Source organism: Zootoca vivipara, chromosome 4, assembly GCF_963506605.1.
Source record: "Zootoca vivipara chromosome 4, rZooViv1.1, whole genome shotgun sequence".
Taxonomy (NCBI): domain Eukaryota; kingdom Metazoa; phylum Chordata; class Lepidosauria; order Squamata; family Lacertidae; genus Zootoca; species Zootoca vivipara.
This window is the reverse complement of record NC_083279.1, coordinates 98,657,523-98,672,087: the sequence shown is the minus strand read 5'-3', so window position 1 is coordinate 98,672,087 and position 14,565 is coordinate 98,657,523. Positions and strand designations below refer to the sequence as shown.

Below are 14,565 nucleotides of genomic sequence, written 5' to 3'. Positions count from 1 at the left end.
TCGAACCGTCGACCTTCTGATCAGCAAGCCCTAGGCTCTGTGGTTTAACCCACAGCGCCACCTGGGTCCTGAACTAGATGGACTCATTATAGGTCAGCAGCTTGTGTTGTAGGCCCTGGAGGAGGGCAATGCCCCAATTGTGCCCTCCGGCATTAAACTCCTGTTTGCCACTCCAAGCATTCGGCTTCCAGGAAGCCCTATGAATTGCACGAACAATCAAAGGAATAAATAAATAAGATTGGCACCCCAGTGCCATGGAGACGGTCCTCATGCAACAAAAGCGTGACTCAGCGGGAGCAGCTAGCGATGCCGCAGCTGCGATGACTCAGCACAAGGCCCCCAGTCCTCCTCCTCCTCTTCTGCTGCCCCTCTGCCTCTCCCTCCCTTCACCTCTGTGCCCCCTGGTGTCCGAGGCACCCATCCTAACTCCCCGAAAGGTGCTGCCGAGAGACTCACCTGGAGTTGTGCATCACCCCAGAGGTGGGAGGAGGAGGAGGAGGAAGATAGGATAGCAGAATCTCACGGGGATCAGAACTTTCCTTTCCATTAAACGAGATCCGTGTGCCGTGGGAGGAATTAAAAAACGGGGAATATTTACTTGGATTAAAAAGGAAAGAGGGAGAGAGAAGCAATTCCGGTTGCCTTGCCTCGAGGAGGATATTACAGCATTGGAAAAGGTGCAGGAAAGGGCAGCCGAAATGATCGAGCCGATTGAGCGAACCCACAAGGGAGAAAGGTTGCAAGGCTTGGGCCTTTTTAAGTTAGGGAAAGGTGACCTGACAGAATGGCATAAATTGATGCATTGCCTGGAGAAAGTGGTTAGAGAAAAGGGTTTTTCCCTCTCTCAGTAGAACTTCCCCAAGGAAGAGGCGGGGAAGAGAAAAAGTAAGGACTTCTTCATGCAGCACAGAGGTAAACTATGGAACTCACTGCCACAGGAACTCGCTGCCAACTTGGGAGGCTTTAAAAGGGGATGAGACAAATTAATGGAGGAGAGAACTGTCGATGGCTCTGCTCTGCCCTCCCCAGTTGGAGACAGCAATGCTTATGAATCCCAGTTGCTGGAAACCGCGAGAGGGGAGAGGTGCTCTTGTGTTCGAATCCTATGTTCTAAGCAAAAATCTGCTCTTATTCCCTTATGGGGTACACAAGAGCCTTATTGGGTTCTCCATCGGTCGGAGAATATATAACAGAGGCCAACCAGAGAAGTTTGAGAAGCAAAGCCTTTATTTGCTGTTGCAACAGGGTCCTTCCCCTCACGCAGGAGAACAAGGAAGGAACCCAGAACAAAAGAGAACCTCCACTTTTATCAGTTTCCCCATCACCAAGAAACACCCCCAATACATCATTCCTACATCACAGCTATGTAATCAATACCTCACAAAAAAGGAGGGTTCAAGGTAGAAATCTGAGCACTTTTGACACCTCTCCTAGTCCTCCTATCACCCCTCCCAGGTGTGAATTCCTAAACACAAAGAGAAATTAACATTTTTATAAGAGTTGATCACTGTCTTTTGTTCAGAGGAGTCTTCCATTGTGAATGAGATACCACTGACAGCGAATTATGGCTCCCAAGTTGCTAGTCATGTGGAAATGTGCGCATATGCTGATCCTTAAGCCTTCCTTAAGGCAGGGTTGAGTCCAAGCGTGAGGGGTGAGGGTCTCTGGAGTGGAGCAGAGGCGAAGAAGGTGGTGTTGCGAGGGATTCTGGGTAACTGCAGCTGTCAGGTTCGGTCACCCCTCTCTGTTCATTAGTAATGGTGTCCTGCAACCCCCCCAATATTATTTTATAACACCTACTTGCGGGTTTCCCACAGGCAACTGGTTGGCCCCTGTGAGAACAGGATGCTGGACTCTATATGGGCTACTGGCCTGACCTGGCAGGGCTTTTTTTTACGTTCTTCTGCTCTTCAGGTGACATGGGACAAAGGAGCAGGAGAATCATAGAATCACAGAGTTGGAAGAGACCACAAGGGTCATCCAGTCCAACCCCCTGCCAAGCAGGAAACACCATCAAAGCATTCTTGACATATGCCTGTCAAGCCTCTGCTTAAAGACCTCCAAAGAGGAGACTCCACCACACTTCTTGGCAGCAAATTCCACTGTCGAACAGCTCTTACTGTCAGGAGAGGCAGCCTCAACACACTACAGCCCACCTGGGATGCTCCAGATGTTTTGGACAACAATCCCCATTGGCCTCAGCCAAAACAGCTGGAGGGCACCCAAGACTGCATAGCGATGAGAACATCAGAAGAGGCTGCCCTCCAGATGAGGCCAGTGGCCCCCTTAGTCCAGCATCCTGTTCTCACAGGGGCCAACCGGACGCCCCTTATGGGAAACCCACAATCAGGATTCGAACACAAGAGCTCTCTCCTCTCCTGGGGTTTCCAGCGACTGCGATTCAGAAGCATGGCTGCCTCCGACTCTGGAAGCAGAGCTGAGACATGCTGTCTAGTAGACTTATTGATAACCCAAAGACTAGAATGGTACCAAAGTACAGCACATAATAATTGAAAGCACTTTGAATATTCAGGTTACTGGCATTATGTTCTGGCTTACTGTATTCATGGGGAGAGGGGAACTACTGCTAATTTTATTATTTACTAGCTCACCCGGCCACACGTTGCTGTGGGATTTTTTTGGGGGGGAGTACTGATGTCATTTGTGTTTTGAATGGTAATAGTTGCAGAACTTGTTTTTGGTTAGTGTTTTGATGTAATATGCTTTTCCGGATGCATGAAGTTTGTCCTCGGATTTGTTGTTTTAATTATTTTTGTTTTCTTATGATTGTTTGCTGTGCCTGAATCAGGGCCCTTGTTTCCCAGGAAAGGGGGGGAAGGATGTATCCATTCCCCCCTAGACTATGTGTTTCCCCACCCCCACTCCGTTGTTGTGTATCATCCCTGTGATTACTCCCATCCTGTAGCGACCCATGAGGTATCCTGTCCCCCCTCCCCCCACCCTGTGGCTCCCCCCACCCTACGTCAGCCCATGACCTATTCGGGCCCCTCCTCCCCCACCCAGGGCTCCACTCGGGATAGTATTTAAAGTAGAGTAGAGGCCTAGTTTGTAGGCTGTAGAGCTGAGGCCTAGTCTGTAAAGTGGAGCCGAGGCCTAGTCTGTAGGCTGTAAAGTAGAGGCGAGGCCTAGTCTGTAGGTTGTAAAGTAGAGCCGAGGCCTAATTTGTAAAGTAGAGCAGAGCCCTAGTTTGTAGGCTTTAAAGTAGAGCCAAGGCCTAGTCTGTAAAGTGGAGCCGAGGCCTAGTCTGTAGGCTGTAAAGTAGAGCCGAGGCCTAGTCTGTAGGCTGTAAAGTAGAGCCGAGGCCTAGTCTGTAGGCTGTAAAGTAGAGGCGAGGCCTAGTCTGTAGGCTGTAAAGTAGAGGCGAGGCCTAATTTGTAAAGTAGAGCAGAGCCCTAGTTGGTAGGCTTTAAAGTAGAGCCGAGGCCTAGACTGTCGGCCCTGGCTTGGACTATTATTTATTTATTTATTTATTTATTTATACCCCGCCCATCTCTCTGGGTTTCCCCCACCACTCTGGGCGGCTCCCAACAAAGATTAAAATACATTAAAATGTCACACATTAAAAACTTCCCTAAACAGGGCTGCCTTTAGGTGTTTTCTAAATGTCAGGTAGTTGTTTATCTCCTTGACCTCTGATGGGAAGGCGTTCCACAGGGCGGGCGCCACCACCGAGAAGGCCCTCTGCCTGGTTCCCTGTAGCTTTGCTTCTCGCAATAAGGGAACTGCCAGAAGGCCCTCAGAGCTGGACCTCAGTGTCCAGGCTGAACGATGGAGGTGGAGACGCTCCTTCAGGTATACTGGGCCGAGGCTGTTTAGGGCTTTAAAGGTCAGTACAAACACTTTGAATTGTGCTCGGAAACGTACTGGGAGCCAATGTAGGTCTCTTAGGACCGGTGTTGTGTGGTCTCGGCGGCCGCTCCCAGTCACTAGTCTAGCTGCCGTATTCTGGATTAATTGCAGTTTCCGGGTCACCTTCAAAGGTAGCCCCACGTAGAGCGCATTGCAGTAGTCCAAGCGAGAGATAACTAGAGCATGCACCACTCTGGCGAGACAGTCCACGGGCAGGTAGGATCTCATCCTGCGTACCAGATGGAGCTGATAGACAGCTGCCCTGGACACAGAATTGACCTGCACCTCCATGGACAGCTGTGAGTCTCCCAGGCTGCGTACCTGGTCCTTCAGGGGCACAGTTACCCCATTCGGGACCAGGGAGTCCTCCACACCTGCCCGCCTCCTGTCCCCCACAAACAGTACTTCTGTCTTGTCAGGATTCAACCTCAATCTGTTCGCCGCCATCCTTCCTCCAACCGCCTCCAGGCACTCACACAGGACCTTCACCCTCTTCACTGGTTCTGATTTAAAAGAGAGATAGAGTTAGGTGTCATCCGCATACTGGTGAACACCCAGCCCAAACCGCCTGAAGATCTCTCCAGCGGCTTCATATAGATGTTAAAAATGGTATTTAAATGGTAGCCGAGGCCCCTGCCCTGTATCTCCATTCCTTGGCCCTGGCCTGACTCTGTGGGTTGTCTGGTAATGGCCACCTTGGTGGTTTCAGTTGCTCAGTTGATGACATCATTATTTGGCGCCACCCTTCAGAGCTTTTGCTGGTGACAGCGCGCAATCTGCCTTTCTATTGGATGCTGCTGGAGTCTTCAGAGCTTCTGCTGGTGATGTCTAATTTGTGCGCCACTTTTTTGTGTTTAATCATTATTTTAGGTATGAAAGGTGTACTTTTTTGGGGGGGAAATTATGCCAGATCCTTCCCTGATGGGCAAGGTACGCTTTGTCCTAATTTGATGCAATTTGGTTCAGCGGTTACAGAGGAAGGGTGTTGCATCCGCGCACACAGTGGGAACATTTATATATATAAATAGATACCCCACCCATTTGACTTGGTTGCCCCAGCCTCTCTGGGCGGCTTCCAACATACAGTGGTACTTTGGTTCTCAAACGCCTTGGTACTCAAACAACTTGGATCCCAAACACTGCAAAGCCAGAATTACCAGTTTGGGAACTTTTTTTGGAAGCCGAACGTGCTCCGTTTTGAGTGCCACACTTCCGTTTTGAGCATTACGCTGAGGCTGGTTTTGCTATTTATTTTGCGGTTTTGTTTTTGCAGCTCTTTTTCGTTTTGTTTCTGTGACTGTGTGGAACCCAGTTCAGCTCCTGATTGATCGATTGACTGCAGTCCATTGTTTATTGCTTTCATTTTATGGATCAATGGTCTCGTTAGATAGTAAAATTCATGTTAAATCGCTGCTTTAGGGTGTGTGTGTTTTTTTAAAAAAGTCTGGAACAGATTAATCCATTTTGCTTTCCTTTCTATGGGAAAGCCTTGGTTTTGGAACGGACTTCCGGAAGAGATTAAGTTTAAGAACCAAGGAACCACTGTATATAAAAACATAATAGAAAATCAGACATTAAAAAATACTTCCCTATACAGGGCTGCCTTCAGATGTCTTCTAAAGATTGTACAGTTACTTATCTCCTTGACCTGGGGGGCACATAACTCAATACCCTCCGATGGAAAAAGGGATGTCCTAAGGGAAAATAAGACATTTCAGGATCAAATCAGAAACTTCCATAAATCCAGGACTGTCCCTGGGAAATAGGGACACTTGGAAGTTCTGCATTAAGCTTTTGCCTTATCTCAAAACTCAGGGATTATTCCCCTCTCTCCTTCCCCACTTTGTGGTTTTTGCCCCCAACATGATCAACTATTGGGGAGGAATCAAAAGCTCACAGATTGAGGTTGAATCCTGACAATACAGAAGTACTGTTCGTGGGGGACAGGAGGCGGGCAGGTGTGGAGGATTCCCTGGTTCTGAATGGGGTAACTGTGCCCCTGAAGGACCAGGTGCTCAGCCTGGGAGTCATTTTGGACTCACAGCTGTCCATGGAGGCGCAGGTCAATTCTGTGTCCAGGGCAGCTGTCTATCAGCTCCATCTGGTACGCAGGCTGAGACCCTACCTGCCTGCAGACTGTCTAGCCAGAGTGGTGCATGCTCTAGTTATCTCCCGCTTGGACTACTGCAATGCGCTCTATGTGGGGCTACCTTTGAAGGTGACTCGGAAACTGCAATTAATCCAGAATGCGGCAGCTAGACTGGTGACTGGTGACTGGGAGCGGCCGCCAAGACCACATAACACCGGTCTTGAAAGATCTACATTGGCTCCCAGTCCGTTTCCGAGCACAATTCAAAGTGTTGGTGCTGACCTTTAAAGCCCTAAATGGCCTCGGTCCAGTATACCTGAAGGAGCATCTCCACCTCCATCATTCTGCCCGGACACTGAGGTCCAGCACTGAGGGCCTTCTGGCGGTTCCCTCGTTGCGAGAAGCCAAGTTGCAGGGAACCAGGCAGAGGGCCTTCTCGGTGGTGGCGCCTGCCCTGTGGAACGCCCTCCCAACAGATGTCAAAGAGGAAAACAACTACCAGACTTTTAGAAGACATCTGAAGGCAGCCCTGTTCAGGGAGGCTTTTAATGTTTAATAGATTACTGTGTTTTATTTTTCTGTTGGAAGCTGCCCAGAGTGGTGGGGGAAACCCAGCCAGGGTGGGGTATAAATAATAAATTATTATTATTATTATTATTATTATTATTATTATTATTATTATTATTATTACTCTGTGATGTTTTATTTGGCTTAAACGTCAGAAGAGTCTGGCTGCCAGGCAGGCCAATCAGAACAGATTGATTGGCAGGTGGGCTGCCTCGTCAAAAGTTGTCCCGTGGGGGCGGGACCAAAAAAGGTTCCCCACTGCTTCGCCCTAATGTGGATTTGGGTTTTTTTTTCTTAGCATGCTTATGCTTATGATATGATCATAAAAGGAGGCAGCAGGTGGCGCTGCTTCACACACACAAGTATTTCCAAGTGCCGCCACACGAGGGCGCCAGATGTTCAGTCTTTAGTAAAAGCGTTCGCGTTCTGGAAAGCAAGGATATTGTTGTTATTGTTATTATTATTATTATTATTATTATTATTTTGAGGGGTGGTGAATATTTTTAATGTAGTGCAAGTATTATAACTTTAACAAAAGAAATGGAAAAAAATCATAAAAGTTGCATGTATGGCAAATGCCGTCCAAATACAGTATGATATAATCTGGTGCTATTTTTGATCATGAGAGTTTGTGATCCGATGTTTATGCCACATCTTGGCATACTGCCATATTGCCTCTTTTGCACACGTTTCTTCAAATATTTTCCTTTCATCTGACCACGCTCACTTTCTTTTTGTCCCTTTTATTGAATTGTTTGAGTACTGTTATCCTCGTTTATTATCAATTTGATAAAATAACAACAGTTTAAAAATGTTTTTGCAAGGATGTCGGGTCCTGGTGACCATGTCCCAGTGGCGTTTTCACTCTGGTTGCAGAAAACACCCTCCTTTCTGTCACCCCCACCGCTCGCTCCATCTTCCGGGGGACAGTCCTTGAGATATTTGAAGGTGGCTCTGATATATTTATTAAATTTATGTACCTCCTTTCATCCAAAGGTCACAGGGCGGTTCATATCGCCTCTCAGTCTTCTCTTCTGCAGGCCAAAGATACCCAGCTCTCTCAACCGTTCCTTACAAGGCTCGGTTTCCAGATATTTTATCATCTCGGCCGTCTCCAATGCAAAGAGAGAAGACAGGCAGGCTTGCTTGAATTCTTTTATTTTGAAATAAACGACTCCGATAACAACGTATGAAATCTCGCTTCTTCTTCTTTTGCCCCCACCCCACCCCCGAAATGCAAAAGGGGCTTCAAGGACACCCCCCCCAATAAAACAGTCTTCAAACCCCAGATCTGTGAGTGGCTAAATGCCACACCAGAGGTTGCCTGTTTGCCAGGCTTCCAGATTTTGCAGGGAGAGAAAAGAAGGCAACAGGCTTGAAGGAGGAAGCCTGTGGGAGACTTCGGCCCCCGAACCTATTGCGAAAAGACCCCCACACACCCCGCCTGCAAAAGCGGAAGCTCCCTCCACGGCCATCACAAGCACACCAAAAAGAAAAGACTTTCCCCCAACCCACAAGAGGCAGCTCTAAGAGCAATTATGGAGTAACACAGAAAAGAGTGAAAAATAGCAGCCACTGAACCAGACGAATAGATGTACAAGGCTCTTGGGAGTGTCCAGAGTGTTTCCTTCAGCTACCTCCGCAGGGGGACAAGATTTTCAGGGAGAGGGGCCCCACCAGCCACGGCAAGGACCTGAAATGCGGATGGTTGGGGGAGGCAGCAATCTGGAGCAGAAAAATTTGAAATTTGCTTCTCCACCCATCCTGGAGAGGAACTGCAGCGCTCTCTCGCATGCAAAACCATTGCAAAGCACCCACACAATTGTGACTTGGTTTAAAATGTGTGTTTAAAACCAAAGGCAGGGCAAGGATCTGTCGCCTTTCCTGGCAGGAGCAAAGCAGTCGTTTGGACGGACAAGGAACCAAAAAGGGGAAAGGACATCTGGTCTGCTGCTCGCCATCAAAGGAAAAGTCTTATTTACGCCACCTATTCCCCAGCCTTCCCCCAACTGGGCACCCTCAAGATGTTTCGAACTACAGTTCCCACCAGCCGTGGCGTCTTAAGGCTGTCTCAGGTGGGGCCGGTGGGAGTTGTAGCACAAAGCGTCTGGAGAGGGGATCGGTTTAAAAGCCACAGGCTGCATTGGTTATGCCAGCCTTTGGCACCCTGAAGCCCCGCAAGCTGCTTCGAACTACAACTCCCATGAGCCAGATGTGGATTTAGGGGGGCACGATTGGTTCGCCTGCATTGGGCGCTGAGCTGAGAGGGCGCCGCTACAATGACAAACAATGGGAGGCAAGAGGGAGGGTGGGGTGGGGACTGGATTTTGGCGCAGCTCAATGCGCCGCTGAAATTTGAGAGCCCAAACTCCGCCACCGGCATCATAAGGCTGTCCTGGTTGGGGTGATGGGAATTATAGTCCAAAACACCCGGAGAGGGGACTGATGAGTGCTTTGCTACACCTGTGAGTGGAGATCACAGAACTGGGGGGGGGTCAAAGGGGACCCCCCGGGTCATCTAGCCCAACCCGCTTTTCTCCCGCTGCACCACTGAGTGTGCCAGACAGGCATGGAGGTATCTTTTCGGAAAACACAAACTGCGTTGGTGACGCCGGCCTTTGGCAAGCTGGGGCCCCGCAGCTCTTTTGAGCGACAACTCCCAGAAGGCCCAGCCGGCGCCGTGGGAGTTGTAGTCCAAAAGAGCCGGCGGACCCCGGCTGGCCAAGGCCTGGGTCACACAGACAAAACAAAGGCCGGGTGCGCAAATGCGGAGGAGAGGCATGTCGGCGTCGTTCAGTTGACGCTGTCCTCGTCGCTGGCTTCGCCCCGGTCATCTTTGGTCTCGGAGAGGCTGCTCTCGTCGATGTTCTCGAGGGAGTCGGCGTGCTGGATGGCCAGATCCGAGAGCGCCAGGCTGGGCAGGGTGTTCTGCTCCGGGTACAGCCAGGGCTTGAAATGTGGGTTGTGTTTCTGCTTCCAGTCTGGGTACTTTAAGCAAGCCTTGTGCATCTTCTTCATCGCCTGGAGGGAAAGAGAGAGGGAAAGAGGAAGCAGCCGAGGCCAGAGCAGGGGATGCTCCAGCTGTGGTATCCTAGAGTTGGAAGGGTCCCCCAAGGCTCATCTAGTCCAACCCCCTGCAATGCCCAACGTGTGACTCAGACTCACAGCCCTGAGATTAAGAGTCTCATGCTGTACCGAGCAAGAGCATATTCTGTCCCTACCGGCCTCCTTCCGCTTCGTCAAATAAAGCTTCAGCTCCAGCGCCAGGGTCCAAGCCGCGCTCATAGAATCGTAAAGTTGGGAGGGCTCCCCGAGGGTCATCTAGTCCAACCCCCTGCTAGGTAAGAATCTCAGCTCCAGCATCCACCCAACCTCTACTTAAAAACCTCCAAGGAAGGAGCTGGCCACGGATCTGTGTAATCCACCAGTTCTCTCCGTTCCACCAGGTTTCCATTCCACCCGCTAGGTCACCTGAGACAAAGCACTCCTGTCCGCCCTTTTCTTGGCTCGCAGGCTTCTAGCATCAGTGTATAAACACTCAGAAGCATAGAATTGTTGGAAGGGTTCCCCCAAGGTCATCCAGTCCAACCCCCTGCAATGCAGGGCGAGAGGCGGCGGCGGGGGAAGGTCTTCTCCCGCCGCCGCCTCTCGCCAACCTCCCCCGACACGGAACGCAACTTCGGAGGTCTCCGAAGTTGCGCTCTGTGTCGGGGGAGGCAGGTGAGAGGCGGCGGCGGGGGACGGAGCCGAATCACAGCGGGAGCTGCTTGCCCCCGCCTGTCTTCCCCGAGCCAAGGGGAAGACAGGCAGGGGCAGCCGCCACACTTTGTAAGACGAAGCGGCGGTCATAGAAAATTTTGTCGTCTTACGAATGCCTCGCGTAACGCAAAACTCTTTCGTCTAGCGAGTTTTTCGTTGTGCGAGGCATTCGTAAAGCGAGGCACCACTGTATTCTGTTGGGAGCCGCCCAGGGTGGCTGGGGAAACCCAGCCAGTTAGGCGGGGTATAAATAATAAATTATTATTATTATTATTTCGGACATGTGCAGGGCTGATGCTTTCAATTTCACCACACAGCCTTCTGGATCTCATAACCCACCTCGATTTCTGAAGCAAAAGAACAGCGTTGTTGTCATCTGTTCCCCCCCAGGTGGAAAAAAAAATCCGCAGACGATGAAATGAAATGAAATTCAAAAAACAGGCCTCCTTTGCTGGGCAGGAACCCCAGACGAACTCAAGACGCCTTCCGCCTCTGGAAAGCTAATATGCTCGCGAAGAACAAATGCTCTCTCTCTCTCTCTCTCTCTCTCTCTCTCTCTCTCTTGCAGTTCTGGGTTTTTTAATTAAATGGAGGTCTTGTTTCGTTTGCTGATTGTGCTCTGTTCTCCGGTGCCATGGTGGGGTTTAACGTGACATCTCAGCAACAGGGATAATTAACCCAGCGATGTGCTCATGGAAAAGGAAAGCGACGCAGCAACAGGGTGACCTGCCCAGGTCACCGGAGACCGCAATGCGCTCAAGTGCCCTCTGTGAGTGCCAACATCGAAGGAGGCCCAGCACAATGGTGGCCTCACGTTCGGTGGCCTGGAGAGCCAGCCCATGCAAGCCCAGGCTTCATTGCGGGTGCTCTGGGCAGGAACGAAACAGCAAACACCTTTAAAATCTCATTCCCCCCCCCCCTTGGCGGTTTCAGCCAAGATGTACAGAAACTATGGGTGTTTTCCTGGGGTCACGGCTGTCCTGAGGCCCCCGACTGCTGGCTCTCCTTCATCAGAGGTTTTTAAGCAGAAGCAAGGATTATTTAGTTGCATTGCAGGGGGCTGGACTAGATGACCGGGAGGGGTCCAACCCGATTCGATGATTCTGTGAGATAAAATTCCAATCGCACCACAAGGAGGCGCACTTGGAAGAAATGGCTGCCCTGTGGAAAGCTGCCTGCTGCATGGCATGGCATGGCATGGCTTGGCGTTTACAGCCTGCCTTTTCTCTCCGAGGAACTGACGGACATAGCTCTCCCCCTCATTTAATCCCCACAACAGCCCTGAGAGAAGGCAGAGACTGAGCGAAGGTCCAGTCACTGAGAACCATAGTCAAGTGGGAGGATTCGAACTGTGGTCTTTCCGAAGTCCTCTAACCACTATACCGTACTGGCTCATTTCAAGGTGCCTCAAGAATGCCAGTATTTTGAGGGAGAAGCCCAAGCGCATGCCAGGAACTGCGGGTTTGCACCATGAAAGACTCTTGTTTCCCTGGCACAGAAAAAGAAATGGATTTTTTTTTTTTGCAGTTAGGAAAGTGACTGAGAAAATTAGGAACGAATTTGTGAAATGTGACAAAGTGTAAACAGCCAACAAACGAATCAGGAAGGATGCTCAGGAAAGACCAAACGTCATCGAGCCTTTTGCAAAAGTTATTCAAGATGGATCCTGAATAATATGAGAGAGGCAGTATGGTAGAGCGGTTGGAGCACTGGCCTTTGGCCTAGGAGAGACCAGGGTTCGAAACCCCACTTCGCCACGAAGCTCCCTGGGTGACCTTGGGCCACAGCCACTGCCTCTCAGTCCATCCTACCTCGCAGGGTTTGTTGTGGGGACAAAACAGGGAGCGGTTTGCGGAAAAAATAAAATAACAAATAACCCGTTTGTCTCACGTGCAGAAAATGAGTTTAGCCAAAAGGGGCTCAGGGGGCTCGGCCAGATCCTTTGGGGGTCCTGTGCAGCCCAATTTGTGGTCCCCCAGGAAACATGCTTTTCCTCTGCGTCACCAGCAACAGCCCATACACTTATTATTTCCATGGAGAGCCTAAGGCTGAGGCTGGCTTGTAAAGTGGAACATGGCAACCGGCAGCCAGTTGGCAGGACAAAAGAGGCAGAGGAAGGCGGGACGATTTTCTTGACTTACTTTTGGAGCGAGGAACTGAGACGACTTGTTCACCACCCACTTTGGCAAAGAACCTAAGGAGGGGAGAAGAGTTTTTAGAGTGTAACACAGCCCCGTACCCCAAGGAGAAGAAAACACCCACCCGTCCACCCGAAAAAGGTGTACAAAATGCGGGCGGGAAGGAAACTCAGTACCTGGAGCCATGGCCCCGACATACCGTATTTTTCCATGTATGACACGAGGTTAAGGTAAAGGTAAAGGGACCCCTGACCATTAGGTCCAGTCGTGACCGACTCTGGGGTTGCGCGCTCATCTCGCATTATTGGCCGAGGGAGCCGGCGTATAGCTTCCAGGTCATGTGGCCAGCATGACAAAGCCGCATCTGGCAAACCAGAGCAGCACATGGAAACACCGTTTACCTTCCCGCTGTAGCGGTTCCTATTTATCTACTTGCATTTTGACGTGCTTTCGAACTGCTAGGTTGGCAGGAGCTGGGACCAAGCAACGGGAGCTCACCCCATCACAGGGATTCGAACCGCCGACCTTCTGATCAGTAAGCCCTAGGCTCAGTGCACGAGGTTACTTTTCCCCAAAATTATGGTAAATTATGGAGATTGTCATCGGCATATTTTCTTGTGATTGGTGGGTGCGGCAAGGTTCGCTGGCTATTTTCTGCTGTGGCAAAGGGGCAGGCGATGGGTGCTTGTGTTTGGCAAGCCTGCAGAGCTTTGTTGATGTGTGCACAATTGGTTGGGGTGGTCCTGCAGGTGAGCGGTTTTCTGCAACCTAACCCCCCCCCCCGGCAAAATAAGCTCAGCAACTGTGGGCAATCACCCCCCAAAAAAGTTCAACAACTCTGGGCATTCCCACCCCACCCCCCAATTTCTCAATCTGGACTCCCAAAAAAGAGGGGGTGTCTTATACATGGGGGCGTGTTATACACACAAAAAACACGGTATGTGGTTTTCAACCCCAGGCTTGCAAACCAAAATCCCAAAGCAATGGACACCTTGCCCCCAAAATCTCATAAGATGGTTTTTCTGCACCCTTCCAAAACATCTGAAACAATGACTCTCCTTCAATAGAGGTATTTTAAGCAGAAGATTGATGGGCCCCTGTCAAGGATTATTTAGTCGGGATCCCCGCCATAGCTGCCAAGTATCCGTAATCCGCCGGGAAAACCCCTTTTTTCTTACCGTTTCCCGGCGGTCTCCCGTTTGGCGGAAAATCCCGGCATTGTCCCTTTAATTTGCTTCTTCCCGGCGGCCATTTTTCTGGTGCCGCTTTGCCCTTCTATGGGCACCAGAAAATGGCGGCGCCGGCACCGGAAGTCGCTTCCGCGCATGACCGGAAGTTGCGTGACGCGACTTCCGGTGGCGCTTCGCCCTTCTATGGGCATCAGAAAATGGCGGCGCCGGCGTCGGAAGTCGCTTTTACGTGTTTCCGGTCATGCGCGGAAGCGACTTCCGGCGCTGGCGCCGCCATTTTCTGGTGCCCATAGAAGGGCGAAGCGCCACCGGAAGTTGCGTCACGCAACTTCCGGTCATGCGCACGCTGCCGATCCCGGATCTTTACGATCCGGACTTGGCAGCTATGATCCCCGCATTGCAGGGGGTTGGACTAGATGGCCTTCTGACTCTACAATTCTGTGGTTCTATAAATGGCAGAGTAGACACTCCAAGTGTCCTGATTTTCCAGGGACAGTCCCAGAATTACACAAGCCGTCCCGGTTTCTGATTTGATCCTGGAATGTCCCGCTTTCCCTTCACCAGAGAAACGTTGAAGGGGATGGAATAGGGCGTCCCTCTTTTCACCAGAGAAATGTTGGAGGGGACGAGAGAGCCTGGGTGATGGATCTGGCCAGGGGCCCATCTAATCTAGAGTCCTGGCCCCACAGTGACCAAACAGATGGCCATGATGCATAAGAACATAGAATCATAGAATCATAGAGTTGGAAGAGACCACAAGGGCCATCCAGTCCAACCCCCTGCCATGCAGGAAACACCACCAAAGCATTCTTGACATATGCCTGTCAAGCCTCTGCTTAAAGACCTCCAAAGGAGGAGACTCCACCACACTCCTTGGCAGCAAATTCCACTGCCGAACAGCTCTTACTGCCAGGAAGTTCTTCCTAATGTTTAGGTGGAATCTTCTTTCTTG

At 50.5% G+C, this 14,565-nt stretch overlaps 1 protein-coding gene across 1 annotated transcript in view; it reads right to left on the bottom strand.

Moving 5' to 3' along the window:
• Positions 1 to 7,036: 7,036 nt before the first annotated feature.
• STARD10 (StAR related lipid transfer domain containing 10) overlaps positions 7,037 to 14,565 on the bottom strand; it is a 56,698-nt gene continuing 49,169 nt past the window's right edge. The window contains exons 5-6 of the mRNA XM_035114939.2: positions 12,427 to 12,479; positions 7,037 to 9,547 (exon numbers count right to left, since the gene is read on the bottom strand). Coding sequence (XP_034970830.1) covers positions 9,320 to 9,547; positions 12,427 to 12,479 — 281 coding nt within the window. The 3' untranslated portion in view covers positions 7,037 to 9,319. The remainder of the gene's footprint in view (positions 9,548 to 12,426; positions 12,480 to 14,565) is intronic.